Raw genomic sequence first — 15,496 nt, forward strand, 5'->3', positions numbered from 1 at the left:
GGAATTACTGAGTGAGTCATTGGTCACATGATTGAATCTGAACTGCAGCCCCCTCCCCTCTTTGGAGGTGGGGCTGAGATCATGTGGTTCAAAGCCCAAACTTTACTCACATAATTCGTCTTTCACTAATCCCTATCCTGAAACCGTCCAAGGGGTTCACCATGAATAATAAAGATGCTCCTATCAGGAAGTGTCAAGGGTTTAGAGGCTCCCTCCCTGAACCAGGGACAAAGACCAACCAGATTCTTAATTATACAACAGTCCAGGCTGGGGATGGTGGCTCATGCCTGTAATTGCAGCATTTTGGGAGGTTGAGGAGGGCAGATCACTTGAGCCCAGGGGTTCAAGACCAGCCTGAGCAACATGGCAAAACCCTGTCTCTACAAAAAATACAAAAATTAGCTGGGTATGGTGGCACATACCTGTGTCCTAGCTACTTGGGAGGCTGAGGTGGGACGATCATGGAGCCTGGGGAGGTTTAGGCTGCAGTGAGCTGTGATTGCGCCACTGCACTCCGGCCTAGGCAACAGAGTAAGACCCTGTCTCAGAAAAAAAAAAAAAATTATACAACAGTCCAGTTTTGTTATCAAGATAATATTGGCCTCTTGAAAGCAACTGAGATGTGTTTTATCCCCTAATATTTTCTAGAGGAGATTGTACAGGATTGATATAAATTCTTTTATAAACATGGTAGAATTCTCAGGTGAAACCATCTGGTCCAAGATATTTCATTTTCGGTAGTTTTTAAACCATGAATTCAATGTCTTTAATAGTTACAGGACTATTCAAATGATCTATTTCATATTGGAAGAATTGTGGTAGCTTGTGCTTCTTGAGGAATTGGTCTATTCATCTCAGTTCTCAGATCTTTGTATGTAGAATTGTTTGCACCTAGTCCCTCTTAATGTCTGCAGTGTTTGTAGTGATACCTGCTTTATTTTTTCGTTCCTCTTGCTGGAGTTTCAATTTTATTGATCTTATCAAACAATCAGCTTTTTAAATTGATTTTTCCTATTTTTCTATTTTCAGTTTTGTTGATTTCTGCTCTTGTATTTATTACTTTTCCTTTTTTTTTTCTGCTTGCTTTGGGTTTATTCTGTGCTGCTTTTCCTAGTTTCTTAAGGTGGGAGCTAAGATTTGTGACTTTTTGCTAATGAAGTATTAAGTGCTGTAAGTCTGCCTTTAAGCATGCTTTAGCTGTATCCCATAAAATTTGTTATATTTTTATTTTTATTGAGTTCCATGTATTTTTAAAAAATTTCCCTTAAGACTTCCTCCTGACCCATGGATTATTTAGAAGTGTGTTGTTTAATTTCCAAGTGTTTGGAAATATTAGTTTTTCTCCATGATTCCTATTTTTATTTCATTTTGGTAGAGAACACACTCTGGGCTGCTCTGCCTATGGAGTAACCATTCTTTTATTCCTTGCTTTCTTAATAAACTTGCTTTCACTTTACTCGGAAGAAAAGAACACACTCTGTATGATCTCAGTTCTTTTAACTTTGTTGAGATTTGTTTTATGGCCCAAAATATGGACTGTCTTGGTGAATGTTCCATGGACATTTAAAAATAATGTGTGTCTGTTATTGAGTGGAGTATTCTATAAATTTATACCCTGCCGATTGATGGTGGTGTTCAGTTCTGTATCCTTAGTGATTTTTTTTGTCTAGTAGTTGTATTGTTGTAAGGGGGATGTTTAATTCTTCAGCTAAAATAGCAGATTTGTCTGTTTCTCCTTTTAGTTCTATCCATTTGAATTTCATGTTATTTTGAAGCTGTTTGTTATATACACATTTAGGACTACTATGTATTCTTGATGTATTTGACCCTTCTATCATTGTGTAGTGTCTTTTGTTCTGGTCATTTTTTGTTTTCAGTTCTACTTTATCTGATATTAATACAGCCACGCCTGCTTTCTTTTGATATCTTTTTCCATCTGTTTACTTTCATCCTACTATATCATATAGGTGTGTGGGTATGTGTGTTTTCTTAAGAGACAGGGTCTTGCTCTGTCGCCTAGGTTGGAGTGCAGTGGTGTGATCACAGCTTGCTCAAGCAGTCCTCCTGCCTCAGCCTCCTGAGTAGCTGACACTACAGGCACATGCCACCATGCCCACCCAGCTAATTTTTAAATTTTTTTATAGAGTTGGGGTCCTGCTATGTTGCCCCGACTGCTTTTGAACTCCTGGGCTCAAAGATTTTGGGATCATGGAGGACAGGAGGCAGGACTAGATTGCAGCTCTGGACAGAGCAGCATGCAGAGGCTTGCATTGTGAATTTTAGCTCCAGATCGACTGCAAGAACAAACCAGCAATCCTGAGAGGACCCACAGACCCTCTGAAGGAAGTGGACTGCTTCTGCAGGACCCGGGAGATTTCTGCCCACCCTGGCCCCCAAATACTGTGAGTGCCCCAACTGCAGAAGTGGGAAAGGAAGACCCTCCTCTCCGGAACACACACCCTCACTGGAGAAGCTGAAGATCTGTTTGCGGGAGAAGTTTCTGACTTTACCTGGAGCTGAGTCAAGTTAGTTGAGCCAAGTGAAATACAGGGGTAGAGGAAGCAGCAGAAAGGCCCTGGGAGCTTGCTGGGTCCCCAAGCAGCCCATTCCTGCCTGGCATCACAGGGATCCATCAGGAGGTTGGCTAGAGGAGCAGGGGGTAAAACTCCACAGGGAGAAGGAATTCTCTAGCTGAATTTTGTAACAATTTGAATGAGAAGCCTCCTAGTCAGAACTCGGGAGGGCTGGAATCCATCTGCGGCTTGTAGACTTCACAGTCAGGGAAAGAACTAAAGCCCTTTTCTTTAGCAGCTGGGAGGCGGAAAGCGTCAGGCAAGTTTTGAAGCTCCTTTTGCCCTTCATCTGGAAACAGACTTGGGGCTGTTGCAGGGGGCAAGGTGGGAGTGAGACTGACCCTTCAGTTTTCATGTGAGCTGGGTGAGACCTGTGACTGCCGGCTTTCCCCCACTTCGCTGACAACCTGGATGACTCAGCAGAGGCAGCCATAATCCTCCTAGATACACAACTCCAGTGACCTGGGAATCTCACTCCCATCCCCCACAGCAGCCACAGCAAGACCCACCCAAGAAGAGTCTGAGCTCAGACCCGCCTAGCCCCGCCTCTACCTGATGGTCCTTCCCTACCCACCCTGATAGTGTAAGACAAAGGGTGAGGTGTATAATCTTGGGAGTTCTAGGGCCCTGCCTACTATAGGTCCCTCTCCACACTACTAGAGCTGATGCTTTCTGGAAAGCACCACTCCTGGCAGGAGGCCAACCAGCACAAAAATAGAGCGTTAAACCATCAAAGCTAAGAATCTCATGGAGTCCATTGCACCCTCCGCCACCTCTACCGGAACTGGCACTGGTATCCATGGCTGATCACAGGACTCTGTTCAGACAAGCCCCAGTACCAAGCCCAGAGCTGGGTACACTCGCTGGGTGGCTAGACCCAGAAGAGAGACAACAGTCACTGCAGTTCGGCTCACAGGAAGCCACATCCATGGGAAAAGGGGGAGAGTACTGCATCAAGGGAACACCCTGTGGGACAGAAAAATCTGAACAACAGCCTTCAGCCCTAGACCTTTCTTCTGACCGAGCCTACCCAAGTGAGAAGGAACCAGAAAACCAACCCTGGTAATATGACAAAACTAGGACTGTCAGCATCCCGCAAAAATCACACTAGTTTACCAGCACTGGATCCAAACCAAGAAGAAATTCCTGATTTACCTGAAAAAGAATTCAGGAGGTTAATTCTTAAGCTTATCAGGGAAGGACCAGAAAAAGGCGAAGCCCAGTGCAAGGAAATCCAAAAAATGAACTCCTGGGCTCAAGTGATCTTCCTGGCTCAGCCTCCCAAGTAGCTGGGATTCTAGGTGCACACTACCACACCCAGCTAAATGTCTTCTAATTGTTGTGCTTGGACCTTTTATATTTAATGTAATATTTATATATAAGGGCATAAGTCTGCTACTTTACTTTTGCTTTCTGTTGTTCCCTCTATTTTTCATTGTCCATTTTCATGCCTTTATGTGGACCTCTTGAAAAATTTTTAGAATTCCATTTTGATTGTTCTGCTGGAGTTTTGAGTGTATCTCTTTATATTTGATTTTTGGTGGTTGTACTAGGCATTACATTATTCATACATAGCTTTTCACAGTATACTGATGTCAGCATTTTACCAGTTGAGTAACCTGTAGAAAAACCTTAGCTCCATTTAGGTCCTTTATCTTCCCTCTCTATAGTATTGTCTTAAATAGTTTCTCTGTATACATTAGGAACCACATAAGACAGTGTTTTATTTTTTTGTGTTAAATATGTAACATAATTTTTAAAACTCAAGAGGAGAATAGTGTTATATGTTTCCATATTTTTACACTTCCCATTCTTCACGGTGTTTCAAAACTTACGATTTCCTTCATCTTTGAAGAACTTTATTCTTTTAGGATAGATCTTGTGGTGACAGGTTTTTTGTTGTTGTTGTTGTTCATCTGAGAAGATCTTGATTTTACCTTTATTCCTTTAGGATTTTTCACAGATTATCTATATAACTCTAGGTGACAGATCTTTTCTTTCAGCTCTTGGAAATGTGCCACAGCCCCCATTGGCTTCCATAGTGTCCAGTAAGAAATCCACTGTCACTGTAATCATTTTTCTTCCATCGATATTATGTCATTTCTTTCTACCTGCTTTCAAGATTGTTTGTCTTTAGTTTTCTGGGGTTTGATTCTGATGTGTCTTAACTTGGATTTCTATCCTGTTTGGGTTTGCTCAGCTGAATCTATAGGTTTGTATATAATACCAAAGTATTTTGTATTAGTGGTTCCAACCCAAAGTTTGATCGTGAAGTCAATTTTGTGGCTAATGGCTAGTATTATGATTGGTTTTTAATAGAATAGAAAATGAAAATATATCCCAGAATAACAAGGATAATAATTAAATTTTCATTTTCATAACATATATGTAGGTGTTTTCTGGGATCCAGGATAGTGGTTTGCAGTCAGAAACATTGGCAAACTATTGATTAAGACCATTCACAAGATTTTGTTTTGTTTGAAAAAAGAGGCTAGTTAACACACCTGTATCTGAGACTCTGATGCTGATGAGCAAAAAGTATTTTTTTCTCCAAATCACTTGGGCTTCATAATTTGTTTCTTCTAACCAGTTAAATTGTTTAAAAACTTACGAATCTAAGTAGAGGTTACACTTTGTATAAACTCAAAACTGATGGCTTTAGGAACAGTGTCACTTTCTGCCCCGATGTTGAGAGGTGACAGCGTGCTGGCAATCCTCACAGCCCTCGCTCACTCTTGGCGCCTCCTCTGCCTGGGCTCCCACTTTGGCGGCACTTGAGGAGCCCTTCAGCCCACCACTGCACTGTGGGAGCCCTTTTCTGGGCTGGCCAAGGCGGGAGCCGGCTCCCTCAGCTTGCAGGGAGAGGCGCGAGCGGAACCGGGGCTATTCGCGGTGCTTGCGGGCCAGCTGGAGTTCCGGGTGGGCGTGGGCTTGGCGGGCCCTGCACTTGGAGCAGCCGGCCGGCCCTGCTGGCCCCGGGCAATGAGGGACTTAGCACCCGGGCCAGCTGCGGAGGGTGTACTGGGTCCCCCAGTAGTGCCAGCACACCGGCGCTGCACTCGATTTCTTACCGTTCCTTAGCTGCCTTCCCGCGGGGCAGGGCTCGGGACCTGCAGCCCGCCATGCCTGAGCCTCCCACCCCCTCCATGGGCTCCTGTGCTGCCCGAGCCCCCCCGACGAGCGCCACCCCCTGCTCCACAGTGCCCAGTCCCATCGACCACCCAAGGGTTGAGGAGTGTGGGTGCACAGCGCGGGACTGGCAGGCAGCTCCACCTGCAGCCCCAGTGCAGGATCCACTGGGTGAAGCCAGCGGGGCTCCTGAGTCTGGTGGAGATGTGGAGGACCTTTATGTCCAGCTCAAGGATTGTAAATACACCAATCGGCACTCTGTATCTAGCTCAAGGTTTGTAAACACACCAATCTGCACCCTGTGTCTATAGCTTGAGGTTTGTGAATGCACCAATTGACACTCTGTATCTAGCTGCTCTGGTGGGGCCTTGGAGAACCTTTATGTCTAGCTCAAGGATTGTAAATACACCAATCAGCATTCTGTATCTAGCTCAAGGTTTGTAAACACACCAATCAGCACCCTGTGTCTAGCTCAGGGTTTGTGAGTGCACCAGTGGACACTCTGTATCTAGCTGCTCTGGTGGGGCCTTGGAGAACCTTTGTGTCCATACTCTGTATCTAACTGATCTGATGGGGACGTGTAGAACCTTTATGTCTAGGTCAGGGATTGTAAATGCACCAATCAGCGCCCTGTCAAAACAGACCACTTGGCTCTACCAATCAGCAGGACGTGGGTGGGGCCAGATAAGAGAATAAAAGCAGGCTGCCCAAGCCAGCAGTGGCAACCCGCTGGGGTCCCCTTCCACACTGTGGAAACTTTGTTCTTTCGCTCTTTGCAATAAATCTTGCTACTGCGCACTCTTTGGGTCCACACTGCTTTTATGAGCTGTAACACTCACCGCGAAGGTCTGCAGCTTCACTCCTGAAGCCAGCAAGACCACGAGCCCACCAGGAGGAGCGAACAACTCCAGACGTGCCGCCTTAAGAGCTGTAACACTCACTGCGAAGGTCTGCAGCTTCACTCCTGAGCCAGCGAGACCAGGAACCCACCAGAAGGAAGAAACTCCGAACACATCTGAACATCAGAAGGAACAAACTCCAGAAGGAACAAACACGCCGCCTTTAAGAACTGTAACAGTCACCACGAGGGTCCGCGGCTTCATTCTTTAAGTCAGTGAGACCAAGAACCCACCAATTCCGGACACAATGTTATATGTAATAATCATAAGTAGGGAAGGTATGCGAAGGAAAAGGAAAGAAAATAGCAAAGAAGAACAAGATGGTATTTTTCTTTCTCTTTTAGTTTTCCAGAATATGGTAGCATTTATTAAATGTCTGCGTACTATGTAACTCACGCTGTGCTGGATGCTAGGAATGCAAAGAAGAATGAAAAATGTCCCTGTCTATGTAACAGATCACTAAAGCTTATTCTTCTGGTCTAGCTGAAATTTTGTATCCTTTGATCGCTATCTCTGTTTTCCCCATTTATGTACCTCCTCTAACCTCTGGTAACCCTCATTCTACTCTACTTCTATGAGTTTGACTTTTTTAGATTCCACATACAAGTAAAATCGTGTCTTTCTGTGCCTTTTTTCACTTAGCGTAATATCTTCTGTTTTTTCAGTTAGTGTAATATCTTGCCTATGTTGTTGCAAATGACAGGATTTCCTTCTTTTTAAGGCAGAATGGTATTCCATTGTGTATATTTATCAGATTGTCCTTATCCATTCATCTGATGATGGACACCTAGGTTGCCTCCAATATCTTGGCTACTGTGACTGTAATAAGTCATAATGCATTATATATTTCAGAACTACTAAAGGTAGATTTTAAATGTTTTTACAATTTAAAAAAGTATGTGAGTTGGATTTGTTAACTAGCTTGATTTGGTCATTCCATATAGTAAAAACATACCAAAACACCTCATTGTACCCCATAAATATATGATATATACAATTAATATGTGTCCATTAAAATAATAAATTAAAAAATAAATTTCCTTGCATTCAGGTAGCTCAGAATCAAAGGTAAGCAAATAATCTCAGTGCTTTATAAATAAGTGCCTTATAAAAATAGGTCCTTGTTTCTGTGGGAGCACATAAGCAGGGATGATGAGTGAGAATGGCAAATGGGCGAGAGGCTGAGGCTGTGGAATATTTCACCTAAGAAGGGAAGTTCAGCCTCCATCTTGAGGGGAGGAGTCAGGGATTGCCAGGCGTATTACAAAGGAATTGATTTAGGGGACAAAGCCCTAGCTGCATTTTATTAAGCTCTATATCTGTTAACCATGTGGTTTCCTTATCTAGATTTTCACAGCACATTAAAAGAGCTTTCCATGATCCTGGCAATCCTTTTGTACCTCTAGATAGCTGTCTCTCCCATTTGCCAAGAAGTTATTTCAAACCCCATTCTCTCTAAGCCTCCTTAACTTTTCCTGTTCCAGGTATCCATCGCTGTATAATAAACCACCCAAGACTTAGTGGTGTAATGCAGTGATCATTTTATTATGCTTACAGGTTCTGTGTGTCAGGAATTCAGATGGGGCATGCTGCTGCTCCACAGCGTCTGGGGCCTCAGCTGGGCAAACTGAAGTGACTTGAGGGAGATGTGAATGGCCAGGAACTGGAATCCTCTGGAGCCATCTTTACTTACATGTCTGGTGCCTGGATGGTGATGACTTTGAAAGCTGGGCTCAGCTGGGACTGGTGACGGAACTATTTTTATGTAGCCTCCAAGTGGCTTGGGCTTCTCACAACAGGGCCACTGGGCTCCAAGAGGGGGTGCCTGGAAAGCCAGTATTCTATTGTAAGAGAATCAGGCAGGAGCTGCTTGGCCTTTCTGACCTAACTTCAGCTGTTGTTCACTGTCACTTCCACTGCATTTTGTTGGTTATAAATGAATCTCTAAGGCCAGCCCAGATTTAAGAGGAGGGGAATTAGAATATCTCCTGGTGGCAAGGTCACTATGTAGAAGAACACGTGGTATGGCAAATACCATAGTAGTCGTTTTGGGAAATATAGTCGGCTACACTCTCTCCCAATTTTCAAATTCATAAATCTTGATTCTTGCTGAATATTGCCACTTGAATATCCCACAGTTACTTAAAATGAAACATGACCATTAACTCTTCTTCACTCCTACTCCTCCAACTCTACTGCACATTGAGAAAGTGGCATTGTGGCTAAGTACCTCTGTTACCCAGTTACGCAAGCCAGAACCCCTTTTCTTCCTAACACGTCCCTGCCCTACTAGATTAATGAGATTGTTCCATTCTTCTTCCTTGTCCATGGAATTTACATTTACTCATACCTGTTGTCACCAGCTTTTCTTAGAACAGTGCTTGCACACACACAGTTTGAGACAGATCACAGAAATACTGAACTTTTGTTTTGTAGTCACATTCCATTCTTCAGACTTGGCTCAAAGCTACTTGTGATTAATTGGTGGCTGGTTTGATTCTCTTTCTAGATAATTTTCCTTTGTGAGTTTATTCATTTAAAAGGAGGAGGCAAGCAGGAAAGAAGCAAAAAAGATGAATTCCATAAGTATTTTTGAATACTAGCAGCATTATGGTAATTGATATATAGGCTCCCACAGTTACTGCTTTGAAGGAGACAATGCTTTGGATGTGTAGGTTCTAATGTGTTTATTAAAAACTATCCATTTGTGGCTGGGCGCGGTGGCTCACGCCTGTAATCCCAGCACTTTGGGAGGCCGAGGTGGGCTGATCACCCAAGGTCAGGAGTTCAAGACCAGCCTGACCAACATGGAGAAACCCTGTCTCTACTAAAAATACAAAATTAACTAGGTGTGGTGGCGCATGCCTATAATCCCAGCTACTCAGGAGGATGAGGCAGGAGAATCGCTTGAACTCGAGCAACAAGAGCGAAGCTCTATCTCACAAAAACAAACAAAAAGACTAGAGAAACAAGTTTCTGGATCACTGCCTATCAGTTATCTGGCCTTAGAACTGGCCATTATTTATTCTGATCCTTAGTTTCCCTATCAAGTTGATTGCAGATGTTCAGCTGTAAAAACTATTCTTCCACTTGTGGGCTGCACAAAAACGTACAGTAGGCTTTTGCTCACCCATGTTTTAGAATATAAAGAACCTTTATAATCTAGTAGTTAGTGAAGTTAGAGTTGTTTCTCATGCTCACAGTTATTTAGTGATATTTGGTATCAAAACACAGTGCTCTTTAAAATGTTTCACTTCCTCTGATATTCCTAGTTAGTGTATAATTAACTAGAATATCCTATTCTGTAATTATTTTTATAAATGGGAATTCACCTTATACAAAAACTGCCACCTCCTCTTCTTCCCCTGCCTTGCCTTTTTTCCTCCTTACTGGTTTGTAGTAGTATCTCACCCTCTTAAATAATGATAATTTTTTTAAATGAAAAATACTTAAATTATTTTATGACGATTTAGGTCAGTCAACACAGCATTTCCTTCTTATCCATACATTTATTTTATTTTATTTATTTTTGACACAGAGTCTCATTCTGTCGCCCAGGCTGGAGTGCAGTGGCGCAATCTTGGCTCACTGCAGCTTCCGCCTCCTGGGTTCAAGCGATTCTTGTGTCTCAGCCTCCAAAGTAGCTGGGACTACAGGCATGCACCACCATGCCCGGCTAATATTTGTATTTCATGGGGTTTCACCATGTTGGCCAGGCTGGTCTCGAATTCCTGACCTCAAGTGATCGATGTGCCTCGGCTTCCCAAGGTGCTGGGATTATAGGTGTGAGCCACTGCTCCCAGCCCACACATACATTTTAAAGTGATTTAGATTATTTTTGATTTTATCTGTTGGTGAACCGTGCAATTTTAGTAACTGATATACAGATCTTAAATATCATTGTGAACCTTTATTAAAGTAGTATTTTAAATAGCTGCAGGTAATATTTTTACACTATCTGCCTTCTAGTTCTACCAGTAATAAAATGGAAAGGGGTTTGGTTCACAGAAAACTAAACTGAAATACTGAACATCAGATGCCTGGCACACAGTAGGCAGTGAGTAAATTTGTATGTATTGTATGAATAAGTTGTATGGATTGTGCGAATGAATTGTAGAAATTGTATAGCAAGGTGATTTGTCAAAGTTGCATTTTAAACGGTTTAATACAGTATCTGGTACATGAAAGATGCCCAGTCAGTGATAGTGTTAAATAATAATGTATAGGCCAGTAGTTGTTTATCATACCCCAATTTAGCATAGTTTGTTCAGTTTCTCAGATACACCTATATGATAGAATGGTTAATAAACCAGAATCTGTAGTTAGATTACCTAATATTGAAACCTGGTTAGCTATACGTCCAAGCCATGCAGCCCTTGGACAAGTTATTCAACCTCTCTTCCTCAATTTTCCAGTCTTTAAAATGAAGATATAATAGTACACACCTCATAGGATTGTTGTCAAACATAAATACATTAGTTGCATGTAAAGTGTAATAGTCTGTGTAAAGTTTAGTATATGTAGGCCGGGCGCGGTGGCTCAGAGCGCCTGTAATCCCAGCACTTTGGGAGGCCGAGGCGGGTGGATCACGAGGTCAGGAGAATGGAGACCATCCTAGCTAACACGGTGAAACTCCGTCTTTACTAAAAAAATACAAAAAAAATTAGCCGGGCATGGTGGCGGGCGCCTGTAGTCCCAGCTACTTGGAGAGGCTGAGGCAGGAGAATGGCGTGAACCCGGGAGGCGGAGCTTGCAGTGAGCCAAGATCGTAGACTGCACTCCAGCCTTGGCGACAGAGCGAGACTCCATCTCAAAAAAAAAAAAAAAAAGTTTAGTATATGTAAACTGTAGTAGTACTTGGCACACATTTGAATACCTTTCTTCCAAATTTCAAGCAGATTTAGTCAATTAGCCAGATTCCCCAATATATAAATTAATTAATTTTTTTTTTTTTAAGAGATGGAGTCTCACTCTGTCACTGAGGCTGGAGGGTAGTGGTGTGATTTCGGCTTACTGCAACCTCCGCCTCCCAGGTTCAAGTGATTCTCCTGCCTCAGCCGTCCGAGTAGCTGCGGTTATAGGCACGCACCACCACGCCTGGCTAATTTTTGTATTTTTAGTAGAGACGATGTTTCCCCACGTTGGCCAGACTGGTCTCGAAGTCCTGACCTCAGGTGATCCGCCCACCTTGGCCTCCCCAAGTGCTGGGATTACAGGCATGAGCCACTGTGCTCAGCCAATTAAATTTAAGGGTCTTCTATTACAGGCAGGATTTGTCTAATTTATCTGATACCTTATAGTATAAATAGTGAAAGGGAAAATTTCCCATTAAATTGAGCATGTGTATTTTATAGGGCCTTGTATAGTCATAAATAGAAAAATTAGTTAAATATCAATGCACAAACATACTTAAGAAGTTATAGTTCTGGTCTGATAATCTCCCTGGGGTAATCACAAGGTTGGTGCATTGAGGTGTTTCTCCCCCTGTCCCCAAACATCAGCCATATATTTTGTGACTTCAGTATAGCATACACATTATTCTGTTGTGATTTTTTTTTTGGTGGAAGGACAGAGTCTTGTTCTTGTGCCCAGGCTGGAGTGTAGTGGAGTCTAGTGGTTATAGCTGACTGTAACCTTTAACTCTTGGGCTCAAGGGACCCTCCCACCTCTACCCCCTGGCCCACATAGCTAGGACTGCAGGCGTACACTACCATGCCCAGCTGATTTAAAATTTTTTTTTTTTTTTTTTTTTTTTGTAGAGATGGGGTCTTTGTTGCCCAGGCTGATCTCAGACTCCTTGCCTCAAGTGATCCTCCTGCGTTGGCCTCCCAAAGCACTAGGATTACAGGCATGAGCCACTGAACTTGGCCCTGTTCTTAATATTAATGCTTCTGCTTAATATAACTAGTTACTTGACAAAAAAGGAAATGCTTTGAGAAAAGGGAAATGCGTTTGGAATTAATAATCTGTAATTTCACCTATCCTTATGTTTGTTAATGTACCTATTCATATAGTTTTATATTATTTGTGTAAATTAAAAAATTTAGATGAAACAATTTTAGCACCTAATTTTTATTAAATTTGCATTCTTTCCAACTTTTTGTAGAAGTTCCAAATGAGTTCATAAAACATGAAATTACTCAGTCTTTCTGCTGTCCAGTTTTCTAATGTATGCTTCTTTTTTTTTTCCCTCAGAGGAAATAAAAGCGGAAACTGAAAAACAGAGGTTTGTGGGATTTCTTTTCTTTAGTAAAAATAATTTTCAAACTTGTCAGTCTTGGTCAAAATAATATAGTCATCTGTATTTTAGTGTGGCAAATTTTCTGCATGTGAGTTTTATAGTAAAATCAACTTTAAAAATGTGTTTTAAGAAATATAATTATATAAAAACAATAAATACAATTATATTTCTTAAAACCTGTTTTTATATATATTTATAAAAATGTATGCATATTTTTTTTGGAGACAAGGTCTCGCTCTGTTGTCCAGGCTGGAGTGCGGTGGTGTGATCATAGCTCATTGCAACTTCTGCTTCCCAGGCTCAAGTGATCCTTCCACCTCAGCCTGCCGAGTACCTGGGACTACAGGCGAGCACCACCATGCCTGTCTAATTTTTTGTAGAGATAAGATTTTGCCATATTTCCCAGGCTGGTCTTGAACTCCTGGAGTCAAGTGACCCACGCACCTCAGCTTCCCAAAGTGCTGGGATTACAGGCATGAGCCACCAGACTCTGCTCTAAGCATACTTAAAAATACAAAAAGATTCTCATATAAATAAGTATATAAAGATACTTCTGAAATACCGTAAGATAGGCTTCAGAGTCTTTTCTTAAAGACTTTGATTCATATTTGGAAAAATTACTGGATTTTTTGATAGTGTTGGCCTTTTTAGGACAATATTGAATAACTAAAAAAACTCACTTTGACTTAAGGACAAATAGAAAGGCCATTGCTTTTTAAGGTATTATGATACCAAATTTGTTAAGTGACAATAAAATATTTCTGTAATAGAAGCACCTTGAATTTTATGGTTTTTGTAGACCAGTTTTGCAGACAAGATTTCAGTGTCTTGTGTTTAGTCACAGCTCTGGCCACTAGCTTTTGACCATGTGGCAAACCACTTCACTTCTCTGGGCTTGGGTTTCCTCTTGAAATATGGGAAGATAGAGGACTGGTTTAGCAAGATTCCTTTTAGAACTGAAATTCTGTGTTTCTGCATGGGTTTATCGTCAATATTATAAATGTGATATGCTATAATCAGACTTTCTTTCTCATTTAGTCCTCCTCATGGAGAAGCAAAAGCTGGATCAAGCACCCTTCCACCAGTGAAATCAAAGACAAATTTTATTGAAGCAGACAAGTACTTCTTGCCTTTTGAGTTGGCATGCCAGTCCAAATGTCCCCGCATAGTTAGTACATCTCTAGATTGCTTACAGGTATGTGTAAAATGGCACTTTCTAAAAACTGTGTACTTTGAATGTGTTTCTAAAACATTACTCATGTTGACGATTCAGACATTTCCATGAAAGCTTTGAATACTCTTTTTTGTGGTAAAAAAATCCAAGTGATTTTTTATATTTAAGACAGATAATAATAGTTGCAAAAAGATGTTTCTAGTTTAATAATAACAGTCATTAACTTAGTGGGATATAAAATCTTTACTAAGATTATCAATAATGAAAAATGTTGGTCTCTTCTCATCAGTGAAATACAAGACCCGTAATACTTTTAACCTGCTGCTGACTTTACATACATCACCATTTGCAAATAATTTTTCTAAGTGTCTGCTCTTTTTTTTTAATTTTTTGAGACAGAGTCTTGCTCTGTTGCCAGGGCTGGAGTGCAGTGGTGTAATCTTGGCTCACTGTGACCTCTGCCCCCTGTGTTCAAGCAATTCTCCTGCCCCAGACTTCTGAGTAGCTGGGAATACAGGTGTGGGTAACCATGCCCAGCTAATTTTTTTTTTTTTTTTTTTTTTGAAGAGACAGAGTTTCACCATGTTGGCCAGGCTGGTCTTGAACTCCTGATCTCAAGTGATCTGCCTGCCCGTCTTGGCCTCCCAAAGTGCTGGGATTACAGGCGTGAGCCACTGTGCCTGGCCAGTATCTGCTGTTTTATATGAAGCAATAGGTTAATATTGGCAGCTTAATATAATTCAATATTTAACTGCTATACTTTAGCAATGGCAGTCATTTATGTCAGATAAATTTCTAAACTCTGTTACCCTGTTTGACACATATACAGATGATCTTCATAGATATTATATTTGTAAGACAAATTTCTAAATAGAGGAATACTTCTCTTTTCAGATGTTCTCACTATTTGGGAATTGTATGTATTCAACTGTAATTCAGTGGCTAGGAAAAGACCATATGATTTGTCCTTAAGGATAGGTTAAAGATAAGTTCATCTGATTTGTGATCTTGTTTTCACTGGAAAATTAGAATGATAATATGTAAAGCTTTCCTTCCAGGGTATACTGATAATGATGAATGAACAAATCTATGATTTATCTCAGCTAGTATATGGAAACTGGGTTTTATACATATTGATGAATCATTTGGAAAGAGATTGGGGGTCATTTAAAAGCATGAAGATAATTTTCACAAAAGCAGTATCAATAAAACCTTGTTTATGTGGAAAGCAATAAGCAATTTTTTTTTTTTTTTGAGACAAGGTCTCACTGTCACCTAGGTTGGAGTGCAGTGGCACAATCTCGGCTTACTGCAACCTCCACCTCCCAAGGCTCAAGCAGTCCTCTCACCTCAGCCTCCTGAGTAGCTGGGACTATAGGCATGTACCACCACACCCAGCTAATTTTTTATTTTTTGTAGAGATGGGTTTTCCCCATGTTGCCCAGCTGGCCTTGAACTCCGAAGCTCAAGCAGTCCACCC

General features: G+C 41.5%; 1 protein-coding gene across 7 annotated transcripts in view; it reads left to right on the plus strand.

Annotated features, from left to right (window-relative positions):
- ARFGEF1 (ADP ribosylation factor guanine nucleotide exchange factor 1) overlaps positions 1–15,496 on the plus strand; it is a 170,630-nt gene that overhangs the window by 27,594 nt on the left and 127,540 nt on the right. For all 7 annotated transcript variants that reach the window (XM_063611518.1, XM_063611519.1, XM_055299111.2 and 4 more), the window contains 2 exons: positions 12,797–12,827; positions 13,881–14,037. In XM_063611518.1, the coding sequence (XP_063467588.1) occupies positions 12,797–12,827; positions 13,881–14,037 (188 nt within the window). The remainder of the gene's footprint in view (positions 1–12,796; positions 12,828–13,880; positions 14,038–15,496) is intronic.

This window comes from Symphalangus syndactylus, chromosome 11, assembly GCF_028878055.3.
Source record: "Symphalangus syndactylus isolate Jambi chromosome 11, NHGRI_mSymSyn1-v2.1_pri, whole genome shotgun sequence".
NCBI lineage: Eukaryota > Metazoa > Chordata > Mammalia > Primates > Hylobatidae > Symphalangus > Symphalangus syndactylus.